Source organism: Rousettus aegyptiacus, unplaced genomic scaffold (genome assembly GCF_014176215.1).
Source record: "Rousettus aegyptiacus isolate mRouAeg1 unplaced genomic scaffold, mRouAeg1.p scaffold_m13_p_1, whole genome shotgun sequence".
Lineage (NCBI taxonomy): Eukaryota > Metazoa > Chordata > Mammalia > Chiroptera > Pteropodidae > Rousettus > Rousettus aegyptiacus.
In genome coordinates this window covers 97,409,341-97,434,177 of record NW_023416284.1, presented here as the reverse complement: position 1 = coordinate 97,434,177, position 24,837 = coordinate 97,409,341, and the positions used below count along the sequence as shown (strand labels likewise).

The 24,837-nt window shown below is 44.4% G+C and overlaps 1 protein-coding gene across 2 annotated transcripts in view; it reads left to right on the top strand.

Annotated features, from left to right (window-relative positions):
• LRFN2 (leucine rich repeat and fibronectin type III domain containing 2) overlaps positions 1–24,334 on the top strand; it is a 187,844-nt gene extending 163,510 nt beyond the window's left edge. For both annotated transcript variants that reach the window (XM_016122930.2, XM_016122929.2), the window contains one exon: positions 20,894–24,334. In XM_016122930.2, the coding sequence (XP_015978416.1) occupies positions 20,894–21,872 (979 nt within the window). In that variant the 3' untranslated portion in view covers positions 21,873–24,334. The remainder of the gene's footprint in view (positions 1–20,893) is intronic.
• Positions 24,335–24,837: the final 503 nt, after the last annotated feature.

The following is a 24,837-nucleotide window of genomic DNA, read 5'->3' as shown; positions in this document are numbered from 1 at the left end:
AATAAATACCCTGATAACCAACTTTCTAATCCAAAGCAGATCCAAAAATATGGGTTCCATGACTGGGGAAAGCCAGGGAATTTTCCATCCTAGGAATTTTCAGAAGCGGGAGTGAGGTGAGAAGTGTTCATGAAGCACCCTGTCTGACCACCAGCATACTGGAGACTTCACATGGATCACTCATTTGATTCTTCCAAGCAGTGATGGAGTGTAGCAATCAATAATAGCTAACATTTATTGAACTATGTGCCAAGCACTGTTTTTTGTACTTTCAGGTATTCATTCACTTAATCTGCCCAACAACTCTTTGAAGTGAATAGCTTCTATTATTGTCGCCATATTACAAATGAGAAACCAGAGGCAAATATGCCATAAAATAAATGCTACCATTCTGGGTGCTTGGGATGCATCAGTGAACAAAACAACTGGAGATCCTCATCCTCATAGGAGAAATGGCAACGGGCGTGATAAATGAGTAAATTATATAGCTGTGGGGAGGCAATACGTGCTATTCAAAAAACAAAACAAAAACCAAAAAACAGCAGAACAAAGTCAAGGACTTTGGGTGGTAAGCAATTTACAATATCAAATAGGGGGGGCTGGGTGGGCCTCACTGAGAAGGAGCATCTTGGCAAAGATTTGAAAGTGGTGAGCTAAGCAGAGCTCTTTGGTAAAGGCATTCCAGGCAGAGAGAACAGCCAAGGCAAGGCCCCGAGGAGCATCTAAGGAGCAACAAGGGGCCAAGGTAGCTGCAGCAATGAGAACAAGGGTCAGAGTCTAGGAGATGGAGCTGAGAGGTAGTGGGGCCGGGTCACAGGAGAATTACGGGCCTCTGCAAGGACATTTTCTCCAATGCACTGAGTTATTGAAATGCTCAACTTATTTTAATGCTTGCATACACTTACAGCTTCCAGCCAACATCCTCCTCTCTCCTCTGCTCTCACACCAAGGATGATTCTACACCAGCCAATAAATATACACTTACACTCACACAAATATACACATAAGCAGATAGACATGCATTCGTACTACACTGGCCAATGGACACAAATTCACACACACACACACACACACACACACACACACACACACACACACTGGCCAATGGACTCTTCTCCACCCCCACCTCCCCTGATCCCACACTCACACTGGCCAATGGGCACTCATACAGCTTCCCCAGCTGGACTCCACCCTCTACCCCACCTGTGTGTGAGAGTAAAGCAGGAATGGTCCTTATTAGCCTTGCTTCATCTGCAGCCCAGCGTGGCCTCTCCCCGGCCAGACCAGAAGAGGGAGGAGAGCAGGCCAGTTCCTGAAGCCCCAAATAAACAGTGCTGGAGAGACTCCCAAAAAAGTACAGATATGAGAATGTCTGTAATTTACTCACACATCATTTACTCACGTGTGATTTACTCACATGATTAATACTGAGATCACAGACCTACGTGGCCAGCTTCTATTGACACTGAAGTGCATTTAGTGGCTCCAAGCTGTGACCAAGCTTGGAGGGAGGCTGGGAAGGGGAGAATAGTAAAACTTCTGTTTTTAGTTATTACCAGTTAAAACCAGGACAGTGAACCTCCAGTCCAGGCCAGCTTCACCTGAAAGCTGCTGGCTAATGAGCAAATCCCATAGTGAGGTTCATCTTTCCACTTAGCACAGGAACCCTGACCCCCAGTGCAATCCACTGGTGCCCCCAGGTAGCTCACCTATTGCCACTGCAAGAGATCCTGCTGGGAGATTGGGGGTTGGATGATGTTAGTGTTCTCTATAATAAAGATAGATAGATTGGATAGATGGATGGATGGATAGATAGATAGATAGATAGATAGATAGATAGATAGATAGATATGGCAATAAATGATATATAGGTAGGTAGATAGACAATAGGTAGATGATAGGTAGAAGATAGATGATAAAGTAGATAAGCATTCACTATGTATAATAAGCCCCCACTTAACAGCATTGATAGGTTCTGTAACTTTAAGTGAAATGACAAATAATGAAAACAATTTTACCATAGGCTAATTGATATAAAGAAGAGTTAAGTCCCTATGCATCTCATCAAAGTTATAAAAAAAAAAATGAACAAAACTACATTATGTGATGACCTGCTGTATGTATGATTTATTGAGTATATATTGTATGCCAGTGCTTTGAATACATTATTTCTAATCTTTGTATAATTCTGCAAATTAGGTTTGCAAACTGCTTTTACAAACAAGAAAACTGAAGTTCTGAGAAGTTAAGTAATGGGGTAAAGTTCATGCAGCCAATAAGCTGAGTTGGCACTTGTACCCAGAGCCCAGATCACTCTGGTGCCAAATCCTGTGTGTTCTCAGAGGTTGGTACCTGGTGCCTAAACTCCCACAACGCTTTGATGGCTATGCCCTGCCTGCTCTCCCGCCTTCTCCTTGCTCCTGGAATTCTAGAATGTCAGAGAAAGAAAGTGACTCACTGAAGGTCTCACAGAAAGTTCGTGACAGAGCTGGGCTTAGAGCCTTGTGCATTTAGTTTGGATCTGAGGATAGTCAGTTGGTGGGCGAGGACAGCTCTGTTCCCCCATCCTCCTTCCCACTGGTTCCAGGGTTGGGATTGTGTTAAGACCTCTCACTTGGCCGGACAGAGTAGCCTCCCCACTGCCTACCTGAGATATCACACCAGAGGTCATTTCTCTCCCCACCCCTAATTAATCCCTTCCCAGGCAGCCTGCTTAGAGAGGCCCTGGTGTCCTGGGAGGATCAGCAGAAATGCAGCCCAGAAAAGTGCTGAGTGGGTACCTCCCGGCTGGAAAGGGCATCTCTCAGTGGATGAGGCAGTGAGAGAAAGATACTGCAGCACAGCATGCGGTTGTTCAGCAGCTATTTGATCATGGGGTTCAGCCTCCAGACATGCAGCTTGGAGTGTCCCTAAAGGAAGTGCCAGTCAAATTCTTGGTCCCTCATTCATGCATGGGTGTTGAGTGTCCCTATTATAAAAAATGACTGCTCACATTCATGAATGCTTTACCTTTACATACTGTGTCCAAAAAGACTTGTCTTCATAGGTTTTCCCAGCAATTCTATAGGGTCGGTAGCAATATAATCATTCTCATTTGACAGATAAGAAAACTGAGATTCAGAGGAGTGGTATCTCCTTATGCAAAATTGCTCAGCCAGCGGACGATGAACCCAGATTTGAACCTGATCTTCAGACACCAAATCAAACATCTTCATGGCCATTTTTGTTGCACAAACATATTTTAAATACTGTACTCAATACTGAACAAATATTGTATTTAATTTTCACAATGATGCCATATGATTAATATTATTAACCCATTTGGCAGACAAGAAAAATGATTGAGGCTCAGAGATGTGAAATGACTTACGTACATTGCATAAATAGTGAGCTTTTTTTCATCATAACACAAATTCACCCTGGAGGTTGATACCATTCTTTTCTTCAAGAAGCTTCTGATTTGACAGAGGGACAGGGTTATAATTGGGAGGAAAGGCAGGTCCCCAAACCCATCCACGAAATGACTGAGGACTTCCTTTCATCTTGATTTCTTTTATCAAGGGTAATCATTGACTCTGCCATTATTATTGAAACAAAACCTAGTGTTTGTTTACTGTTAACTCATTTATTGTCAGGCATTGTGCCAAGCATTTAGCACACTTTATCTCATTTAATCCTGACTGTAGTTCTACAAAGTACGTACTAGCATTCCTATTTATCTAAGGTAGAAAGGATTGAATAATTTATCTCAGGTCATGCAGCTAATCACTAGCAGAGATGGATTTGAACCCAAGTGCAGCTGACATCACAGTGGATGCTGTGAACTATCTGCTTTTATCTTTCGTGACCTCTCTGCCCATGCATTTAGTTTGTTCCAAGTTCTTCTCTGGCGCTGCCCTATTCTTCAACCATTAGGACAGGTTAAAAAAAAGAGTAGACAGATGGCCAAGGAGCTACCTTACTGAACCTGGGTCCCTCCCCAAATGCTGCCTACCATTCCAAAACTGACAGGGCCAACCAAATCCATGGAAAACAGAACCAAGAAGCCCCTCCCAATGGTGACTGTTACCTGAGTGTGCATCAGCTACTTTGAAGTAGCAAATGTGCTTTTAACAATTTTGGCTCTTCCTGCCCATCAGGCAGAATTTGCTTTGTGATGATTTTTTTTTTTTTTGCCATTTTTAAAAATTGTGCAAATATATACATAACATAAAATTTGCTGTTCTAACCATTTTAAGTGTGCAGTCCAATAGCATTAAGTACATTCACTTTGTTATGCACCATCATTACCAACCTCCTTGACAATTTTTTCATCATCCCAATTGAAAGTCTATACCCATTAAACACTAACTCCCATCCCCCCCACCTCAATCCCCTTCTATTTTTTGTCTCTATGAATTTGACCACTCTAGATGCCTCATATGAGTGGAAAAATACAATATTTGAAACAAATCGCATTCTTTTTTACAACTGAGTAGTATTCCATTGTATATACATACCACTTTTTGATCTAATTGTCTATTGATGGTTACTTAGGTTGCTTCCGTATCTTGACTATAGTGAGTAATGCTGCAGTGAACATAGAAGTGTTCATTGCGAATTAGTGTTTTGGATTTCTTTGGATATATATACAAAAGTGGAATTGCTGAGTCATAAGGTAGTTCTATTTTTAATTGTTTGAGGAACCTCTGTAATATTTTCCATAGTAGCTGCACCAGTTTCCAATCTAACCAATAATGCACGAGGGTTCCCTTTTCTCCACATCCTTGACAGCCTTTGTTGTTTCTTGATTTATTGATGATGGCCATTTTGACAGGTGTGAGGTGATGTCTCATTGTGGTTTTAATTTGGATTTCTCTGATGATTAATGACATTAAGCATTTTTTCATATGTCTATTGACCATCTATCTGTATGTCTTCTTTGGAGAAATGTCTATTCAGGTCCTTTGCTCATTTTTAAATAGATTGTTAGTTTTTTTGGTGTTGTTTTTTGATTTTGAATATTAACTCCTTATTGAATGTATCATTGGTGAATATCTTCTCCCATTCAGTAGATTATCTTTTCGTTTTTTTTTTTATGGTTTTCTTTGCTGCACAAAAACATTTTAGTTTTATGTAATCTCATTTGTTTATTTTTTCCTTTTGTTTCCCTCGTCCAAGGGAATATATCAGAAAAAATATTACTAAAAGCAATATCAGAAAGTTTACTGCTTACATTTTTTTCTAGTTTTATGGTTTTGGGTCTTACACGTAAGCTTTTAATCCATTTGAACTTATTCATGTATATGGTGAAAGAAAATGTTCTAGTTTAGTTTTTTTGCATGTATCTCTCCAGTTTTCCCAACACCATTTGTTGAATAAACAGTTTTTACTCTCTTGTATATTCTTGCCTCCTTTGTCATAGATTGCTTGACCATATAGGCATGGGTTTATTTCTGGTCTCTCTATTCTCTTCCATCAATCTGTGTGTCTGTTTTTATGCTAGTACCATGCTGTTTTGACTCTTATAGACTTGTAATATTGTTTGATATCAGACAGTGTGATACCTCCAACTATCTTCTTCTTTCTCAAAATTACTGTGGCTACTAGGGTTTGTGTGTGTGTGTGTGTGTGTGTGTGTGTGTGTGTGTGTGTGTGTGTGTGATTGATTCCAATATATCTTTTAGGATTATTTGTTCTAGTTTTGTAAAAAATGCCATTATTATTTTGATAGTGATTGCAATGAATCTATAGGTTGCTTTGGGTAGTATTAGCATGTTAATGATATTAATTTTTCCTATCCATGTGCACAGTATACTTATTTGCATCTTCTTCAATTTCTTTCCGTAAGGTCCTATAATATTCTAAGTACAGGTATTTAGCCTTTTTGGTTAAATTTATTCCTGGGTATTTTTTGATGCCGTTATAAATGAGATTGTTTCCTTAATTTCTATTTCTGACAGTTTATTATTAATACATAAAATGCAACAAATTTATGAATATTAATTTTGAATCTTTAATTTATTTATCAGTTCTAATATTTTTTTGGTGGAATCTTTACGGTTCTTTATATGCAGTATCATGTCATCTGAAAATAATGATAGTTTTACTTCTTCCTTTCCAATTTAGAGGGCTTTTATTTCTTCTTGTCTGATTGCTGTGGCTAGGACTTCCAATACTATTTAAATAAAAGTGGTAAAAGTGGACATCCTTGTCTTGTTTCCGGTCTTAAGAAAAATGTTTTTATCTTTTCCTCATTGAGTGTGCTGTTAGCTGTGTGTTTGTCATATGTGGCCTTTATTATGTTGAGGTACATTCCCTTTAATTCCACTTTGATGAGAGTTTTTATCATAAATGAGTACTGTATTTTTTCAAATGCTTTTTCTGCATCTATTAATATGATCATATAACTTTTATCCTTCATTTTGTTTATGTGGTATATCACATTAATTGATTAGCAGATATTGAAACAATCTTGCATCCCAGAAATAAGTCCCACTGGATCATAGTGCATGATTGTTTTAATGTATTGTTGAATTTAGTTTGCTAATATTTTGTCGAGGATTTTTGCATCTAAGTTTATCAGGGATATCAACATATAATTTTCTTTTTGTGTAATGTTTTCATCTGGTTTTGGAATCAGAATATTGGTAGCATCATGAAATGAAGTTGGGAGACTTTCATTTTCTTGAATTTTTTGGAATAGTTTGAGACAAATAGGTGTTAATTCTTCCTTGAAAGTTTGGTAAAATTTACCTGTGAAGCCATCTGGTTTAGGACTTCTGTTTGTTGGAAGTTTTTTGATCATGGATTCAATTTTATTAGTAGTAATCAGCCTGTTTGGATTTTCTTTTTTTTCTTTACTCAGTCTTAGAAGACTGTGTTTCTAGGAATGTACTGATTTCTTCCAGGTTTCCAATTTGTTGGCATATAATTAATTGCTCATAGTATTTTCTTATAATCTTTTGTATTTCTGTGGAGTCAGTTGTCACTTCTCTTTCATTTCTGATTTTATTTATTTTGGTCCTCTCTCTTCTGTTTTGGTGAGTCTGGTTAAAAGTTTAATAATTTTATTTATCTTTCAAAGAACAAGCTCTTGGTTTCATCGATCTTTTGTATTGTCCTTTTTTAGACTCCATTTTATTTCCTCTCTGATCTTTATTATTTTCTTCATTCTACTCACTTTAGATTTTGTTTGTTATTCTTTATATTGTTTTTTGAGGTGTAAGGTTAGATATTTATTTGAGATTTTTCTTCTTTCTTAAGGTAGACCAGTATTGCTATGAATTTCTCTCTTAGGACTGCTTTCGCTGTGTCCCATAGATTTTGGGTCATTGTGTTTCCATGTTCATTTGTCTCAAAGTATCTTTTGATTTCTTCCTTGATCTTATTGTTAACCTATGAATTGTTTAATGACATGTTATTTAGCCTCCGTGTGTTTGTGTGGTTTTAGGTTTTTTTCTTATAATTGATTTTTAGTTTCATACCATTGTGGTCAGAGAAGACTCTTGATATCATTTCAATATTCTTAAATTTATTGAGGCTTGTTTTGTGGTCTAGATGTGGTCTATCTTGGAAAACATTCCATGAACACTTGAAAAGAATGTATATTCTGCTGCTTTGGAATAAAATGCTCTAAAAATATCAATTAAATACATCTGGTCTAATGTGTCATTTAATGTTGCCATTTCTTTGTTGATTTTCTGTCTGAAAGATCTATCCATTGATGTCAATGGACTGTTAAAATCCCCTACTATGACTATATTACTGTCGATCTCTCCCTTTATGTCTGTCAATATTATTTTTATATCTTTAGATGTTCCTATGTTGGGTGCATAAATGTTTACAAAGGTCATATCCTCTTGTTGGATTCATCCCTTTATCATTATGAAATGTCCTTCTTTGTAGCTTATAATAGCCTTTGTTTTAAAGTCTATTTTTTCCTGAAAACGTTATTGTTATCCAAGAATTTTTTTTTTTTCATTTTCATTTGTAAAAAACATCTTTTTCATCTTTTTACTTTTAGTCTCTGTGTGTCTTCCAATCTGAAGCTGGTCTCTTGCAGAGCATATGTAATAGTCTTTTCTTATCTATTCAGCTACCTTATGTCTTTTAATTAATTGGAACACTTAATCCATTTACATTTAAAGTAATTATTGATAGGTACATAGTTATTGCCATTTTATTAATATATTTATGTTCTCCCCCCTCCTTTTCTTCTTAAAAAAAATTCCTTTAACATTCCTTGTAATACTAGTTTGGTAGTGATGAACTCTTTTAGCTTTCTCTTGTCTGAGATGCTCTTTATCTCTCCTTCAATTTTAAGTGATAGCTTTGCCGGCAAGAGCAGTAGTGGTTGTAGGTCCTTGTTTTTCATCACTTCAAATATTTCATGCAAATCTCTTCTGGCCTGCAAAGTTTCTGTTGAGAAATCAGCTAATAGCCTTCTGGAAACTCCCTTATAGCTAACTAATGGCCTTTCTCTTGCTGCCTTTAAGATTCTCTTTGTCTTTAAACTTTGGCATTTAAATTATGATGTGTTTTGGTGTGGGCCTCCTTGGGTTCATCTTATTTTAGACTCTCTTGCTTCCAGGACTTCGCCAGGTTAGGGAAGTTGCATGTCATTATTTCTTCAAATATGTTCTCTGTCACTTGCTGTCTCTCGTCTGCGTCTAGTACCCCTATGATATGAATGTTGCTACGCTTGATGTTGTACCAGAGGTCCCTTAAACTATCCCCATTTTTTAAATTCTTTTTTCTTTTTGCTGTTTTGATTTTTTTTTTCTGCTACTTTGTCTTTCAAATTGCTGATCTGATACTCTGCTTTATCTAGTTTAGTGTTGATTCCTTCTAGTGTATTCTTCATTTCGGTTATTGTATCCTTCATTTCTGACTGGTCTATTTTTATGGTTTCTACGTCCTTAAAATTACTATATCTTTGTCCAAGTTCTCGGTAGGTTTCTTAAGCATTCTAATCATCTATGTTTTGAACTCTATATCTGATAGATTGTTTGCTACCATTTAGTTCTTTTTCTGGAGTTTTCTCCTGTTCTTTCATTTGAGACTTGTCTCTTTGTTTCCTTATTTTGGCTGCCTCTCTGTGTTTGTTTCTATGTATTAAGTAGATTTGCTACATCTCCCAGTCTTGACAGGGAGGTCTTATGTAGTAGGTGTCTTGTGGGACCCAGTGGTGCAGTCTCCTTGAATACCTGAGCTGGGTGCTCCAGAAGTGTCTCTTGTGTGGGTTGTGTGTTCCCTCCTGCTGTAGTTGAGCCTTGATTGCTGTTGGCATGTCAGTGGGTGGGGCTGACGCTCAGGCTAACTGGCTGTGGGGATTGGCCACAATCATGGCGTATAAACAATTGTGAGGGATCTGACCTCACGGAGTGGGAATCATCCCAGGAGGCTCTGGTTCCTGCTAAGACCACCGTTTGAGGGTGGTGCTTGTGGAGCTAATTGGGTGACACTCTGCTGTTGTCTGAAGCCAGCCACTTGATGTGTTAGTTCTGGTGTAGGCCAAGATCAGCTGTTGCTTATGACCTGTTTGGGGCTACCTGGCAGAAGATACAAATCAATCTCTTGTTGGTAGCTGCTGTGCTGGCACATGGAAGAGGCTATGCTGTGAATCAAGGCCACTGTCACCAGTACAGGTCCTGGGACAGCTTCGAAAATGGCACAGAACACCCCAAGGCCTGCCATCACATATAAGGCTCAGCCTCTGAAAGCCGTGGGCAATACGAGAGTTAAGTGAGTTGAGGTCATTGAGTGGGGCAAGTAATATTCAGCAGTGTAATGCAGATTCGGGTTTACCACCACTTCTGAGTCTTGGATCAGTCAACAAAAAGCACAGTGCACACCAAGGCCAGACACCACATGCTTGGGTCCCTAGGACTTTTGTGAGATTTTTACAAAAGATTGCAGCGTAGGGCAAGGCCAGCTGCCTGCTATCAAATGAGCTTCTTGTGGTGCATGAGTTAGGTGACGTAGGGTTTAAGGGAGTCATCAGGGTAGAGTGAGTGGACTCCACTAGGTTGATGCAGATTCAGATGTGGCCATGTTGGGGTAGGCTCAACGCAAGCAAGATAGCACCTGCTTATAGGCTACACAGGAGGAGGGCTCGAACCAGGTACAATGTTGGCTGTCCCTCCAGCTCTTGCCCTGAAGCCATGCAACTCAGTTTCTCCTTTTATGTCTCTGGTGTCTCCCAAGCAACTATCCCTCCACCGGATCTCAGGGTAAGTACCCAAGAGTGAGTGAGTCTGTGCGTGGGCCCTTTAAGAGGATGCTTGGGTTTCCAGCAATCTTCTGTCTCACCCAGAAGGAAGAAATCTCCACTAATTTTCAAAGCCTCATGCTGTGGGGGCTTCTCTTCATGGCTTTGGTGCTCCAGGCTGGTTATCCTGATGTGGGGCTGGGACTCCTTGCTCCTCAGGGAGAGCCTCTGCAGCTGAGATATTCCTCCCAATTCTCGACCATCACACGTGGGTGTGGGGCCAGCCTGTTTTGCATCTCCACCTTCCTACCAGTCTCAGGGTGGCTTCTTTATATCCTTAGTATAGGGATTTTGTTTAGCTAGTCTTTAGATGGTCCTTCAGGTTGATTGTTGTATAATTTAGTTGTAATTTTGATGTTGTCATGGCAGGAGGTGAGCACAGCATTTACCTACTCCACCATCTTGACTAGAACTACCACTATAATAGCATGTTTAAGGAGGTCGGTTGTTCATGTTTCTTTGCACTTGGGTGGTGCCCCCATGAAATTATGGATCTACTAATTAGGGAGAACTGTCTGATCATATTCATCACTGGATGGCAGTGACTTGGGTCTGCAATTGTGCTAGTGTGTTCTGGATGTAGCTGGTATGGGATCTTCATTCTGCATACTCCTGTGTTTATAATAAGGTATAATTGGTTTGACACCTTCTGTGTGTTTCCGTAAGTGATGAATTGTTATCGAGCAAGCTTTTCTCAGTTCCACAAGGAAAGAAATGGCAACTATCATCATCATCATTATCACTGGGGCAGCAAGTGGCCCTGAGAAGGGAGTGGAAGGGGCAGCCATGTTTTTCCCCATTGCATTTAACTTCTCACACTCACCACAGGAGACTGATTCTGCTATTCCCATTTCACACATGAAATAAGCAATTTGAGGTTCAGAGAGAGTTAAAAAGATCAGAGCCACACAGGTGGTTGGTGGCAGAACCAGCCTTCAAAAAGAGATTCCTGTCTGATTGTAAAGCCCACACCTTTTCTTCTGAGACATGGCAACCCAGTTCTTGAAGCTTAGGAGCTAAGGACAGTTGAATACAGAGAAAAGTTCCACATCTTTAAAGACTTGGATGAGGGGAGACACAGAGAGGGAGATGGGGGTGGGGGGATAGCCTGCTGTGGGCTGGGGAGCTCGCTTGAATCAAGCACCCTGCAGTGGTAGCAGTACCACTTTAGGGGAGCAGAATGGGCACAGCCTGGCTTAATAGTGGCCTTAGGGACATTGCAGGGTGTGTTCACTAATCTCCTGCTCCCTGGGAGCTACTAATGGGACGCAGCTTCCGGAAAGTCCAATACAGTCTTGGGTGGGGGGCTTCACCAGAAGTGTGATGTCTGTTTGGGGAATGTGGGGTCTGACTCTGTTCTCTGTGCTCAGACTTCCCCAGAGAGGGGGCCAAAGACAAACTGGCATGTGATCAGAGGAGAGCAGCGGGGGATGCAAGCTGGGAACTGTGTCCTGAGGAAACAGCCAGGAGAAATGCAAATGTTAACTCTGGAGAAGCAAAGACTCAAGTTGGGATGAGAGAGCTGCTACATAATTTGGGAAGCACCGACATGTGTTAAAGACAGAAACACCTTGTTCCAGGTGTCCCCATGGAATTGAGTTGCAGCTGATTGGAGGAAGCAGCAGCTGTCACAACAGCCCAATGTGAGCAGGGATTCCAGCCACTAGGGGTTGCATGAAGCTGGGATGGGCTGCCCAGCATGTCCCTGGAAGTGTGTGAGTGGAGTGCTGACAGCCAGAGGAACTTGTTATAGAGGGACCGATGGGCTCTCTCAACCTGGTGTTCCTGTGGTCTGTAAATGGAGATGGCAGAAGGAGACCTAGAAAGAGCCAGCAGATATCTTGGTGAGTCAGTCAGAGCAGCACCTGGGCTGCAGGGGAAGCCGGGGCCAGCAGCCTATTCCGAGATAAACTGCAGATCTCAGAAGGGTGGCTTCTGAGCTGGACTGGGCACCTGCGTACCTGCCTCACTGGCTGGTATCTAATTTAACCCCAGGCCTGCTGGATTCATCTCTGTGTCCTCTTTGGGAACAGATGACTCCCTCAGTTGCAATAACTAGCATACACTGAGTGCTTACTATGGACCAGGCATGTTTCACATTATAGGCATTGACTCATTTAGTCCTCATACAATCCTGTGAGGGAGGCCTATCATTACGGGGAGGTCAAGCGACTTTCCCAAGGTTATACAGCCAGTAAGTAATGGATCTGGACTTTGAACCCTGGTAGTCCAGTTTTAGCATTCACACTCTGACCTCCTGGCTTTATCCTCTCCATGAAGGAACACCATGGAGCAGGATAAAACTCCCTCCCTGACACCGCTGTTTCATCTGAACAAGGGATCTGGCGATTCCCCAAACCCTTGCCAGGCAGCCAGATCCGCCACTCATCCTGTCAGGGAGCAAAGGCAGCGCCTCCCCAGGTCAGATCCTCATCTGTCACCAGGCAAACCCTCTCTCTGGGAGATGCACACAGAGACAGCCGGCTGGGGCTTGGCTCACTTCGGCCTGCTTTCCAGTAATCTCTGCCATCATCGAGCCAGGACTTAACTAATACTGTCACCATGTGTTTTCCGAAAAAGACTCTTGGAGTCACATGGGGAAAAAGACACATCTTTCTGTAGTGTTGAAGCCATGATGTCTCCCTGCCAGCCCAGCCAGATCCAGGTGCTACCCAAGTTTCCTAACTTCTAGCTCATATGAGGTTTGCCAGCCACAAATCCCTGAGGCCTGGTTTTCTAAACAGGGATACATTTCAAGTTCAAATCGTAGCTAGACACAAATATTCTCTCTGTGAGACTTTGGGCACATCACTTAATCTCTCTGAATCTCAATTTCTTCATCTATAAAATGGGGATAATAAATAGTACCTTCCTCCAAGGATTGCTATGAGGATTAGGTAGTTGATACATGTAGATTACTCAAAACAGTATTTGATGTATAATAAGTGTTTGAAAAATGTTAGCTGTCATTATAGTAATGTAAATATTTTAAATTGCTATCAAACAATTAGCCTAACACTAAGACTTGCTTTATGCTAAAAGTGATTCTGCTCAATTCAGTTCAAGGTACTACAGTATAGGGAAGATCACACTCAGTGCCTTAGGAGACCTGGCTTACAACACTGGGTCAGCCACTTTCCAGCTGTGTGAATTTGAGCAGGTGGCCCATCTGCTTGAGCCTCAGTTTCTTCATCTGTAATGGAGATAATTACTCCTACATCAGAGAGTCAGTGTGTAGAACCAAAGGACTCTGCCTGTCAAGTGCCCAGCACATTATAAGTACTCAATAAATTGTATGCAAGATAGAGCCAGCCTCATCTCCACTATTCTTTGCAGTTCGTGCAGGGAAACAGACAGGCCTCCTTGGGACTTGTAGGAAAAGGGAGAGGCTGGGAAGCCGGGGCCATTTGCCTCCGTATAATGAGGCCCTTTCATGTGACCAGAGATCTCACAGCTGGTCAAAGTTGGCAGGCCGGTGGTTCTGTGAAGAGCCAGTAATGAGTGTGCAGAGGCAGGCAAGTGGAATGGGGAAGCTTAATGTGGCTTCTCCAAATCACTGCTGGGGTTCCGTAGGCAGCTGTGGTGCATCATTGACGCGGGTGGAGGGAAGAGCACCTCAAAAGTGGTGGTGCTGGAGGAACTAAGGAGGATGGAGGATGAAGATTAAGGAAGCAGCATTTGCTGACAACTCCAGGGAAGCAAGAATTGCATTTCTTGTGTAGATGCCAGCACCAATTCCTTCCTCTTATATTAATCTCTTCCAAATACACACTCACCTCACCCTCTCTTATCTCTGTCGAACACCTACACATAACAAACTCCTCAGGTTCACCACATCTTATCTACAGGGGGCTATATTAGTTAGAAGCTAATTATTGTTACAAATGATTGCAAATGCATAAAAGCTCAAACATAATACAATATGATTTCTTGCTCTCCTAAGAGTCCAGGGCCATAAACTGGGTTAGTCGGGATTCCTTCTTCACTTAGAGGCTCAGGCACCCAGTTTCCACCACCCCTTTAGCCTTGTTATCTACACGAAGAGGTCACTACACCCAGGGTCTAGCCAGCAGAGGAGAAGGAGAGTGTGGGGTGGGCATTTCCTCTAAGGCCTGGCCCAGAAGTAGGACATGCTGCTTGCTGCCCCATCCCATTTTCCAGAACTTATCACTTGGACACCCTAACAGCAGCCTGAGGAATGTAGTCTGGAGTGAGCCCAGGAAAGGGGGAGAGCCGACTTTGGTAGTCAGATTACAGGTTTTGCCGAGGGCCCCAGGTGGAGACTGAGAATTTCTCCCATTTGCATTCCCAGATGCCCAAAACACCTTTAATAATAGCAGTCAGAAATAAGTAGGCTTAGCTTCTGGGAGAACTTACATGGGGAGACACCTCAGAAGTGTCAAGGGACATGTGGGAGCCTCTGTGGGGATTGGAGACTGGGTGGAAGATGGACAGAGCATTGACTAACATTACCTGGGACCAGAACCTTTATAGATCATATATACATGAACACCTATACATTCTCTCTCTCTCTCTCTCTCTCTCTCTCTCTCTCTCTCTCTCTCACGCATGTTGACTAATACACATTCAGCTCTCAAATGATACTTAGATACTCAGATATGTGCCCCCTACAGTGTCACACATATGCACACACATTCACCTACACACCTGCACTTACACACTCCAAACACTTATCTACATGCACATCCATAAAGGTTGTCAGGAGTCCATTCAGTGAGCCTTAAGGCTATAGAAAAATGCCTCTCTGGAAAATCTCACACAAACCAGTGTTTTAGAGTCATCATTAACCAGTCATCATATTCAAATAAGAATCTCTTACATTCGTATAGGCCTTCACATTTAACAAAGCACTCTTTCATTCACTGCTCAACCATTGGGTGGGTAAATATTTACTCAGCAGTTACTCTAGGTCAGATATCATGAATGGCAGTGGAGGTCTAAAGATGAATAAGACACAGCCTGTGGCCTCATGGGAAAGACAGGCGGAAACACAGAAGGGCTCCATCAGAGGAACGTATGGAAGGCTGTGGGAAAAGAGAGCAGGAGCAGTTCCGGGTGGGGTCAGAGATGACTTTGAGTCAGGCCTTAAAATATGAGGCTACCAGGTGGAGAAAGAGATAAGAGGTTTCCAGAAAAAGGGCTGCTATATGCAAAGGCTTCAAGGTGGTTTACTGGGGAGTGATGAGTGATTCAGAGAGGGTGTTGAAGTGTTTGCTAAGGCTGGAGGTCCACTAGATGAGGCCAAAATGTGCTGTGTTGACATGAGGTAATAATAGTCTTTTCCCAAAGCACAAGGAAAAAATGATAAGTTAATAGGTAAAATATTCTTGTCATATAAAGGTTATCTCTTTGTGTCAGTCAGGATGCAGTCCAGAAACAAAAGAAAAAGAATGTTAGATCTTAGTGGGAATTCAGTACAGGGGTTGGATTATATGGGTGATGGAATTGCTGAGGGGTCAACCAGGACACTGAATCATTGATTGCAGAGATTAGCCCCAGAAGCCCCTACAAATCACCCACCCCGTCAAAGCAAAGAGGAATGTGAAAGAGATGGCATGATCAGAGCCTAAGTTCCAAATCTTTATCTGCCAGGAGCTAGTATCCTGGGAACTGGAGTCACAGAGGAGGCTCAGGAACCACAAGGAGACATCAATTGAAGCAGAGAAAGAAGAACACTGGCTTCTCCCCTTCTCCCACCCTCCGGTCTTCCTCCAGTGCTTCCATTGGCCAACTTTACCTGGAAGCTCAAGAGCAAAGGATCCTGGGAAATTAGAAAATTAGTTTCTAATCAGGCAGAGGGGGCAGGTGATAGGCAAGACATATCTGAGAGCAAATAGAATAACCAGTGTGCTCCTCTGATTTTTTCTTAAATCTCTGGTATCAACTGTAGATGTCATTTGTAGATGTGTTTGTTAGTGTTAAACTGAATGAGCAAATGCAAAATGAATATTAATAGAAAAAAAAGAAAACAACTCAGAAGAAGCCTCTTATGCTTGTGTTGTTTTTCCTGGGTAAGTGCTTGGGTTTGCAATTTTAAATTGCATTTTAGAGCATGTGAGCTTAATTAAATTTTAACATATTGAAGCAACTTAACTTAAAATAGCAGTTCAGGTTTTCTGCTAACAGAGATGTCACTAGTTTATGTGATGGAAAGAAATCTATCATAATTTCAGGTTGTGTCTTTCACGAAGAGGGCTGTGACCTGATGGTTGTGCCAAATATTTTGCCTCTCCAGACCCATTCTCTTCTCCTCCACCCTGCTGTGCACCCTGGAAGGCTGACCAGTATGCACTCATGAACTTTGGGTTTTGGTTGGGTTCAGTCATGGGGAGCAGTAGCAGAAGAGTGGAGGTGGAGAGGGAATAGAGTGACATCAGGGTACTTATTTTTCTCATTCTCAAGCTATAAGATTGTTCTTTGGTTGCCTCTATTCTTCATTCAAATTTTTCGGACCAATGTGTCTCAGCAAGGGGTGATTTTGTTCCCAGAGGACATCTGGCAATGTCTGCAGATATATTTGGTTGTCACAACTGGAGATGGTACTGGCATCTAGTGAGTAGGGGCCAAGGATTCTGCTAATCATTGTACAGTGCACAGGACAGCCCCTCAAAACAAAGAATTATCGAGGCCAAATTATTGATAGTGCCAAGACTGAGAAACTCTGCTCAAGATCAGTGTTTCTCAAACTATTCACAGTGAAGGACTAGAGCTATTTTCTTCCAATCTGTTGCAGACCAATGCTTTTTTAAAAGTATAATAGAAATAAATGATCAGAAAGAAATGATCATGCACTTGGGCATCACAACCAATGTCAAATTGCTAAAGAATTTTCTTAATGTTTCTTCTCAATTTCTGTACTGTCTGATCATGGCCCAGGAATGAACAGCTCATGGACTATACTCTGTGTAATGCGAACCTGAGTGATTCTCCACCCTTCCTGGGTCTGGTGACCTTCCTTTGTATGCACAGACATAGAGAGGGTAATAGCTTGGCTGCTTCCAACAACTTAGGTCTCCCATTCCCTATCTACCCTTCATAATGAATCCTTTTGTAAGTTAAGCCCTCTGTGAGTGTGCCTTCTCCCCCTGAAGAGCCTGACTTATTCATGCTTTCTTAAAGAATGTGTGCAAAATTAGAGGGCATGTAGGTGGAAGGACAAGAATGTGATAGGAAGCCTGGTTTGAGATTCCAACTCAGGAGCTTGGACTGTGCCTTGTAGGGTATGAGAAGGGAGAAGGGCCACGTGGGAGGGCTTGATGAGTTTGGTTCTGTCCCTAGAGTTTGAATAGTGCCCATTTCACATGACTTACTTGTACAATGTGGGCTCTGAATCCCAGCAGATCCAAACCACACACAGGGCAGAGGAACCAGGAGCTTCTCTCTTCTAACAGGCTAGTTCTTGTGCAAGGGTTTTCAAAACCAGACCCTTCACCCATGGTGCCCTATTAAACTGTCATTTACAGCTCAGCCCAATTGTGGCTTCATCGCATCATTTTTCCGTGACTTGGAAATCAAGAGGGAGAGAGAAAGGCCAGCAGGATCCCATGTGAAGTTTCCTGGGGAGGGCAGAAAAGCAGGGCAGTGCCAGTGCATCGCAGTAGTCAGGAGTGGAGGCTCTTGGTCCAGACTGTTTGGTTTGGATCCCAGCTCTGCTTCTTACTAGCTGGGCACCCTTGAGCCGGCAGCTTAACCTTCTGTGCCTCAGCTTCTTATCTGTAAAATGGAGATGACAGTGAGAGTATCGACCCCTCTAACAATTGTTGGGAGGATTAAATGAGTATCAATCTCCTAAAAATCTGGGAACAGTGCCTGGTACTGAATAAGCCCTCAATTTTAGCTATCCTTCTCGGAGAAGGCGAAGAGAAGGAGAGGAGGGGAATGACGGCGACGAAAGGAGAAGGAGAAGCTCCCTAGCGAAGAAATCCTCCCTCCTCCTCCTCGCCTCCTCCTCCTCATTCCTCATTTTCGTGTCTTCTTCTTCTTCTTCTTCTTCTTTCTTCATTGTAGCAGGAGCAGTAGCAGTAGTAATAGGCTCTGCTTCCCAGAAGACATCTTAAACAGTGAGATGACTTCTGGGCCCATAGTCCACCTTCTGTGTCCTAGTATTCTTATGAATATTAAATACAATATATGGAATGTGGAAACCATTGTCATATAACAGGTATTCAATAAACAAGCTGGCCCATCCCACATCCTCAGATGCATCTTCTCTGACATTGCTCGTGCCTCTGCAAGGTGGTCGAGTGCAGAGATTCAGAGTGGACAGGAGCTGGACTGCCTGGGTTTGGATCATGCCTCTGCAGCCTGTTTCCCAGTCTGCAGAAGGAGGATCATATAAGTGGCTACCTCAGAAAGTTGCTGTAGGACTAAGTGAGATGATAGACATAGGGTGCTTAACACAGAGCCTGGCACACAGCTTCCACTTGGAAAATGTTTCCTCTCATTATTGTCACTGTCCTGGGTCTGGTAGCTCCTACCTCTCAGCTTACAACATGACCCTGAAGGAGAAGGAAGTGGGCCCCATAGCCTTGGCCACACAGGGTTCTTGGGGCTCTGCCCAGTGATGGCTCCACAGGCCAGAGACCCTGCTGGTGGGGGAGTGTGAGCCACAGGGGGCTCTGAGCCTTGTTCCAAAGAAGGATGTGGCTGACAGACCACAGGCCAAGGCAGACCTTTCACTGAGATGAGGAAAAACACCCTCATGTTTGTCATGTGGTAAGAAACAAGCCCAGGTTATGGACCTAGAAACTTGTGTTAAAGTCCCAACTGCCCCATCTTAGTAGTCCCAGATGTGCAATCTCTGGCAAATCATTTAGCTTCTCTGAGCCTTGGCCATTTCAATTCTGTGACATGAGAGCACTAATTCCTGCCCTCTCAGGATTGCCATGACACCCGGGTGAAACAGATAGACCAAAGGGGCTGATTGCAGGCCCTTGCTGGAGCCAGCCCATTCCCGTCCCTCTCCCCTCCTCTTCTGCCCCAAGCACTGTAGCTATGGGGCTATGATGAGGCGGAAGGAGATGAAGTTTCCTCCACTGTGGCTTCCCCAGCAGCAGAGCAGCTGGGAGTTTAAGGAGGGAGACAGCAACTCCCAGGCTGCATGCTAATGGAATGTCAATACCTGCCTGTCAGCTCCACTCTTCCATACGGACTTCCCAGGTAGAAGTTCTCAGCCTCTGGTATTTCATATTTGAGATCTCAATTAACCTGCCTGGCTCTGGGTTTGAGGGGCTGATGGGTGCTGTAGGAGCCCTTGAGTAGTAGCAGGTAGAAGAACAAAGGGCTATTTGGGAGTAGAGGGCTTTGAGGAAGGCTGCAGAGAGGGACATGGCTCCTTCAGGTTGAGGTGAATATTTCTGTAGGAGTGTTTATGGGGCAACACAGGCATTATCTCGGGAAACAGCACAAGGCATCATACCTGAACAAGGGCCTCAGAGATTGGGGTTGGCATCTGGGCTTCCTGAAGATCCAGGCAGCAGGACCAAGGCTCAGCGTGGGGAGACTGCTGTCCCAGCAGGCCCTCTACCCATTAAGGCCCCCCAACCAGAGAAGTTTCGCAGGTCTCTCTGGATGCCCTGGCCTGCTATGGCTGTGCTGGAGGAATTGTCTTGCCCTTTGGAAAGCAGAGTTGCCCTCTAGTTTTCAACATTGCCCCTTATCCTTACCTCCATTTGCCTAGACAAACATTTTCCCTCCTTAGGCATAAGAAAGCCATCTCAAGGTGAGGAGGGCATTGGCTCCCAAGGGCAGGACCTTGTCTGTGACTGAGTGTAGCACCAGCCCTGAAAGGAGGCTCTGTCAGTGTTGACGAGTCTCCAAGGACAGGACAAGAGGGGGGACCGAGCCTTGGGGTGGGCTGGAAGAGGACCAGGGTGGACCTGACTCTCATCCCCCTACTTTCAGAGACAGAGGGAATATTTGCATCAGACATGGCAGAAGTGTGGCTGGGGGAGTCACTTTGGTTAATTTCTGCTTCTTCAGGCCTTTAACCTCTCTGCTTCTCCTTGTCTCTTCCTCCTGCCCCTCCCTATGTATCCTCACTCATCTCTGCTGAGTCTCCTTTTTTCTTCTCTGAACCTCCATCTCCAAACTACTTTTCACTATCTCTGCTTTCAACTCTCCCCTTTTTCATTCCCTTCATCTTCATACTCCTCGTGTCTTTATCTACCACTTCTGGGTGGTTTGCCCGCACTTGGTCACCAATATCTCTCTCCCTGTGTACATCTCTCTCTGACACTTTTACCCTGAACCTTTCTCTCTCACTGCCCTTTTCACCCTTGCCTTTCTTTCTCCGTTTTACCTGGGTCCCTCGCCTCACATCCGTCTCCTTCACTATTTGCTACACCCTGTTCCTGTCACCTGCCTGCCCCTTCCCTTCTCTGACTCCTCCTCTTTGTGTCTCCATCTCTCCCCTTCCCCATCTCTTCACCTGTTCTTCTCTCTCCTGGTGTGCCTCATTCTCTCTGTGTCCTTGCGTCTGTCTGTCTGTCTCTCCCCCTTCCTCTTCTCCATCTTGCCTGTGTCCATCACTCTCTCTCTTTCTATTTCTGCCTCTGTCCCCCATCACCCTGTCATTCCTCACCACCCCTCCCGCTCTGTGTCTACCCCCACCCACCTCAGGATGATCCCAGCTTCCAACAAGGCTTTTGTGGTCAACAACCTGGTGTCAGGGACTGGCTACGACTTGTGTGTACTGGCCATGTGGGACGACACAGCCACGACGCTCACGGCCACCAACATTGTGGGCTGTGCCCAGTTCTTCACCAAGGCCGACTACCCTCAGTGCCAGTCAATGCACAGCCAGATCCTGGGTGGCACCATGATCCTGGTCATCGGCGGCATCATTGTGGCTACACTGCTGGTCTTCATTGTCATCCTTATGGTGCGCTACAAGGTCTGCAACCATGAGACCCCTGGCAAGACGGTGGCCGCCACAGTCAGCAACATGCACTCTCAGACCAACGGGGCCCAGCCGCCTGTTTTGGGTAGTGGGCCCAGTGGGGCTCCTGCACTGGGGCCACCCAAGGTGGTGGTGCGCAATGAGCTGGTCGAGTTCAGTGCCAGCCTGGCCCGAGGCAGTGACTCCTCTTCTTCCAGCTCCCTGGGCAGCGGGGAGGCCTCAGGACTGGGACGTGGCCCCTGGAGGCTTCCGCCCCCTGCCCCACGCCCCAAGCCCAACCTTGACCGCCTGATGGGGGCCTTTGCCTCCCTGGACCTCAAGAGTCAGAAAAAGGAGGAGCTGCTGGACTCCAGGACTCCAGGCGGAAGAGGGTCTGGGACATCGGCCAGGGGTCACCACTCGGACCGAGAGCCACTGCTGGGACCACCTGCGGCCCGGGCCAGAAGCTTGCTTCCCTTGCCCCTGGAGGGCAAGGCCAAACGCAGCCATTCCTTTGACATGGGGGACTTTGCGGCTGCGGCTGCAGCAGCCGGAGGGGTTGCCCCAGGTGGCTACAGCCCACCTCGGAGAGTCTCCAACATCTGGACAAAGCGCAGCCTCTCTGTCAATGGCATGCTCTTGCCCTTTGAGGAGAGTGACCTCGTGGGGGCCCGAGGGACTTTTGGCAGCTCTGAATGGGTGATGGAGAGCACGGTGTAGGCCTGGGGGTGGGTGTCCCTCACTCCTACCCTTACAGGGTGGAAGGAGGGGGAAAGAATCTTTACTGGCAAGTCCTTGTGGGTTTTCCATGGTGATGTTTACATCCAGGGACAGTTTGTCTCCCTGTCAATGGCCTCCTCTCCCCACCCCACCATCCTAGGCCTGTCCCCCACCACCCATCTGGGGTGTGCTCAGGGAAAGCGAACTCCATCACTAAGTGTCGGACTGAGCCCTGAGTGTTTGGAAAGGTGGGACTACTGCCTTTCTAATCACAAATGCAGCGTATAAGCAAGTGGCTTTGAATTGCTTATGGTTCTAGTGTTGTTTTTATTTCTTAATTTCTTTACTTTCCAGACTCCTCCTCTTCATTCACACAGATATTGGAGAGTTAGCTCTACATATGAAAGCAGGTTCCTAGTAGCCCTGGCAGTGGGCAATTATTGCCAATTGATGAGGGAGAGAAATGTTTCTTGTTCCACACTCATTTGGGAGAAGACCGTGGAGTCCCCTGTCCAGACCCCTCATTATTCCTAAAGGTCCCCATCTTATAACTGATCCAGCTTCCTTTGCTTCTCAAACATTACATCACATCAGCTTAAATAAGAAAGGTAACTTCCAGAACACTTTATGTGGGAGTGTGTGAAGAACTTTCTGAGACACAAGGGATGTTACCTTTTGGAGTTACTTTGAGATTTTTGCCTCTTTTTAGGAGGCTGGGACAGAAAGTCTCCATGAGCAGGCCAAGAGGCTTTCTCACAAGGAAAGTAGAGTAGGGTGGCAGAGAAGTTAAGAGTCCAACACTCTGAGTTTGGGTTCCGGAGCCACAGCCAAATAAACCAGCTGAACATACTGGGCGAGACCCTTTTCTCTCTTTGGACCTCAGTCTCCTAATTCACAAAATACTGGGACTGTACCAGATTTCCAATTCCATTCCAGTTCTAAAGACTAATGAACTCTAATCACTTTAAATGTGATATGTTGCATCTCAGTGGTACCAAAAGCACAAGCTGGTAGGGCAGGCAGTTCCCATCCTTCCTACTGGACAGAAGGAGAAGGGAGAATTCTAGGGGCTTTGGAGGGAAAAGGTGAATCTTTTTAGTATCATAAAAGTTTTGAAGCTTGAAGAGGAATTTGAGGTCATCTCATCCTTAATCCTATCTCTCTTTACTTCCAAAGTATAAGGGACTTTCCCAAGGTCGCACAGTGAGTTAGTGACTAAGTCAGGGCAGGGGCCAAGGCTGGTTGCCTCCTGGGGATGGTGGTTGGGCTCTGCTACCCTGTCTTCACCCTAGCATCTCTGTGGTCAGAGTCTGTCATTTGTTTGTTCTTGAAGAAGCTGGCTCAGGATGAGATGTGGGGGATGCTGCCTACGATGGGGATCCATCCATAGAAGTGACAGGATGGAAATGGGAGGGGCACATGAGCTTACTTCTCTCTCAGGATTACCCCCACAGCCATGGAGAGCATTGAGAGGAGGCAGAGATGTGGCCAGGGAGAAACTGCTTTAGAAGCAAGCATCTGAGGGACTTTCCCCCACATCTCTGTCTATCTTGGTCTCTGCCTGTTCCAGCTCTCTCGTTGCCAATGCACTGCCTCTCCCTCAGTCCCCCCAACTCATTCTTTCCTCTTCTAAGCCTCCGCTACAGATCTCTAGCCTCTCTATTTTGTCCTTCTCCCTTCTTCCACTCGCCAACCACAGAGCATACAAAGCATTCAGGTAAGTCTGTCTTGGGCTGAAAAGTTTCGGTGGACTCAGACCTAGAGCTGAGCTGGTGGTCCCCAACCTCATTCGGAATACACAGGGAGAGGGTGGGAAACTTCCTATGCAGGATTGCCTCTGGCTCTAGCCCAGGAACCTCCAAATCCCATGCTTTCATTCTTCCTCCTCCTCCTACCTTCCTATTCTCTCTCTCCAACTTCCCTCTTCTTCCTGTCTTTATTCTATTACTTCTTGTAACTCTCTGCCTTCCCCAGTCCATTTCTGGTCCTGAAAAGGCCATTAACAGACCAGGCAAGTCTCTTCCTGAGGCCATAAGCTAATTTTCCAGGCCATTCCCAGTGCCAGAGCATATGCCTTCCCCAGGAATGGTGGCCCCCACAGAACTGGGTGACTTGAAAGGAAATGTTTCCCACCTGCTCTCTTCCCCTGTTCCCATTTCCTCCCTCCCCTTTTTCCCTCTGCACCTTTCTCACTCAGCCTTTCTAAATGTAGCCATTGAGAAAGTGACCCCAAATACCACTTTCCTGTTTGCCTTTAAGTTCAGACACTAAGAAGGAAAGTGGTGGACATCGGAAGGGGAGGAAGCAACCGTCTACTCTCATCAGTGGCTTCGAGCTCTGTCGTGACACGATGTGTACTTGTGCTTGTGTTTGTCATGTTTCTGACTTGGAGTTTTGGAAAGCAACATCCCTGTGGTCAGAATATAAATGCCAATCTTCTTCTTTGCTAAAAAAAAAAAAAATGTACAGTAAAATGTACAGATTTAAAAACACCTAACCACACTTCTCGGGAGAGAGAAAAAAAAGAACATCCTCGTGTCTGTGAATGTCTGCTGTTCATTTCTCTGGAAACGCTGAGGTCTTCTAAAGGTAGCTTTGAAGTGGCATTTTTCCTTATACCTTTGTTAATGCCTGATGGGAGCCTGCTTCCTGCCAAGGTCATGTACAAGACGGGAGCCTTCTGAAATAAGAGAATGAGATTGTCCTCTTGGAGTAAAGAGCAGTAGAAGGATCTTGAGTGAAGCTCCAGGCAAAGATGGACTAATCCATCCCCAGCTACCCTGGTCTTCCCACCTGATAACTCTGTTCTCTCATATACCACCCCTGCCTCCTCTATCCTGGACCAGGGCCACCACCACGCTCAGCCACTAGGGGCGCATGAGTACCTATTTTGGCTGAGCACTGGATGGCGCTTTTTCAAAAAGGGTCTTTTACTGGGGGACTAGGACAACAGACCAATACACAA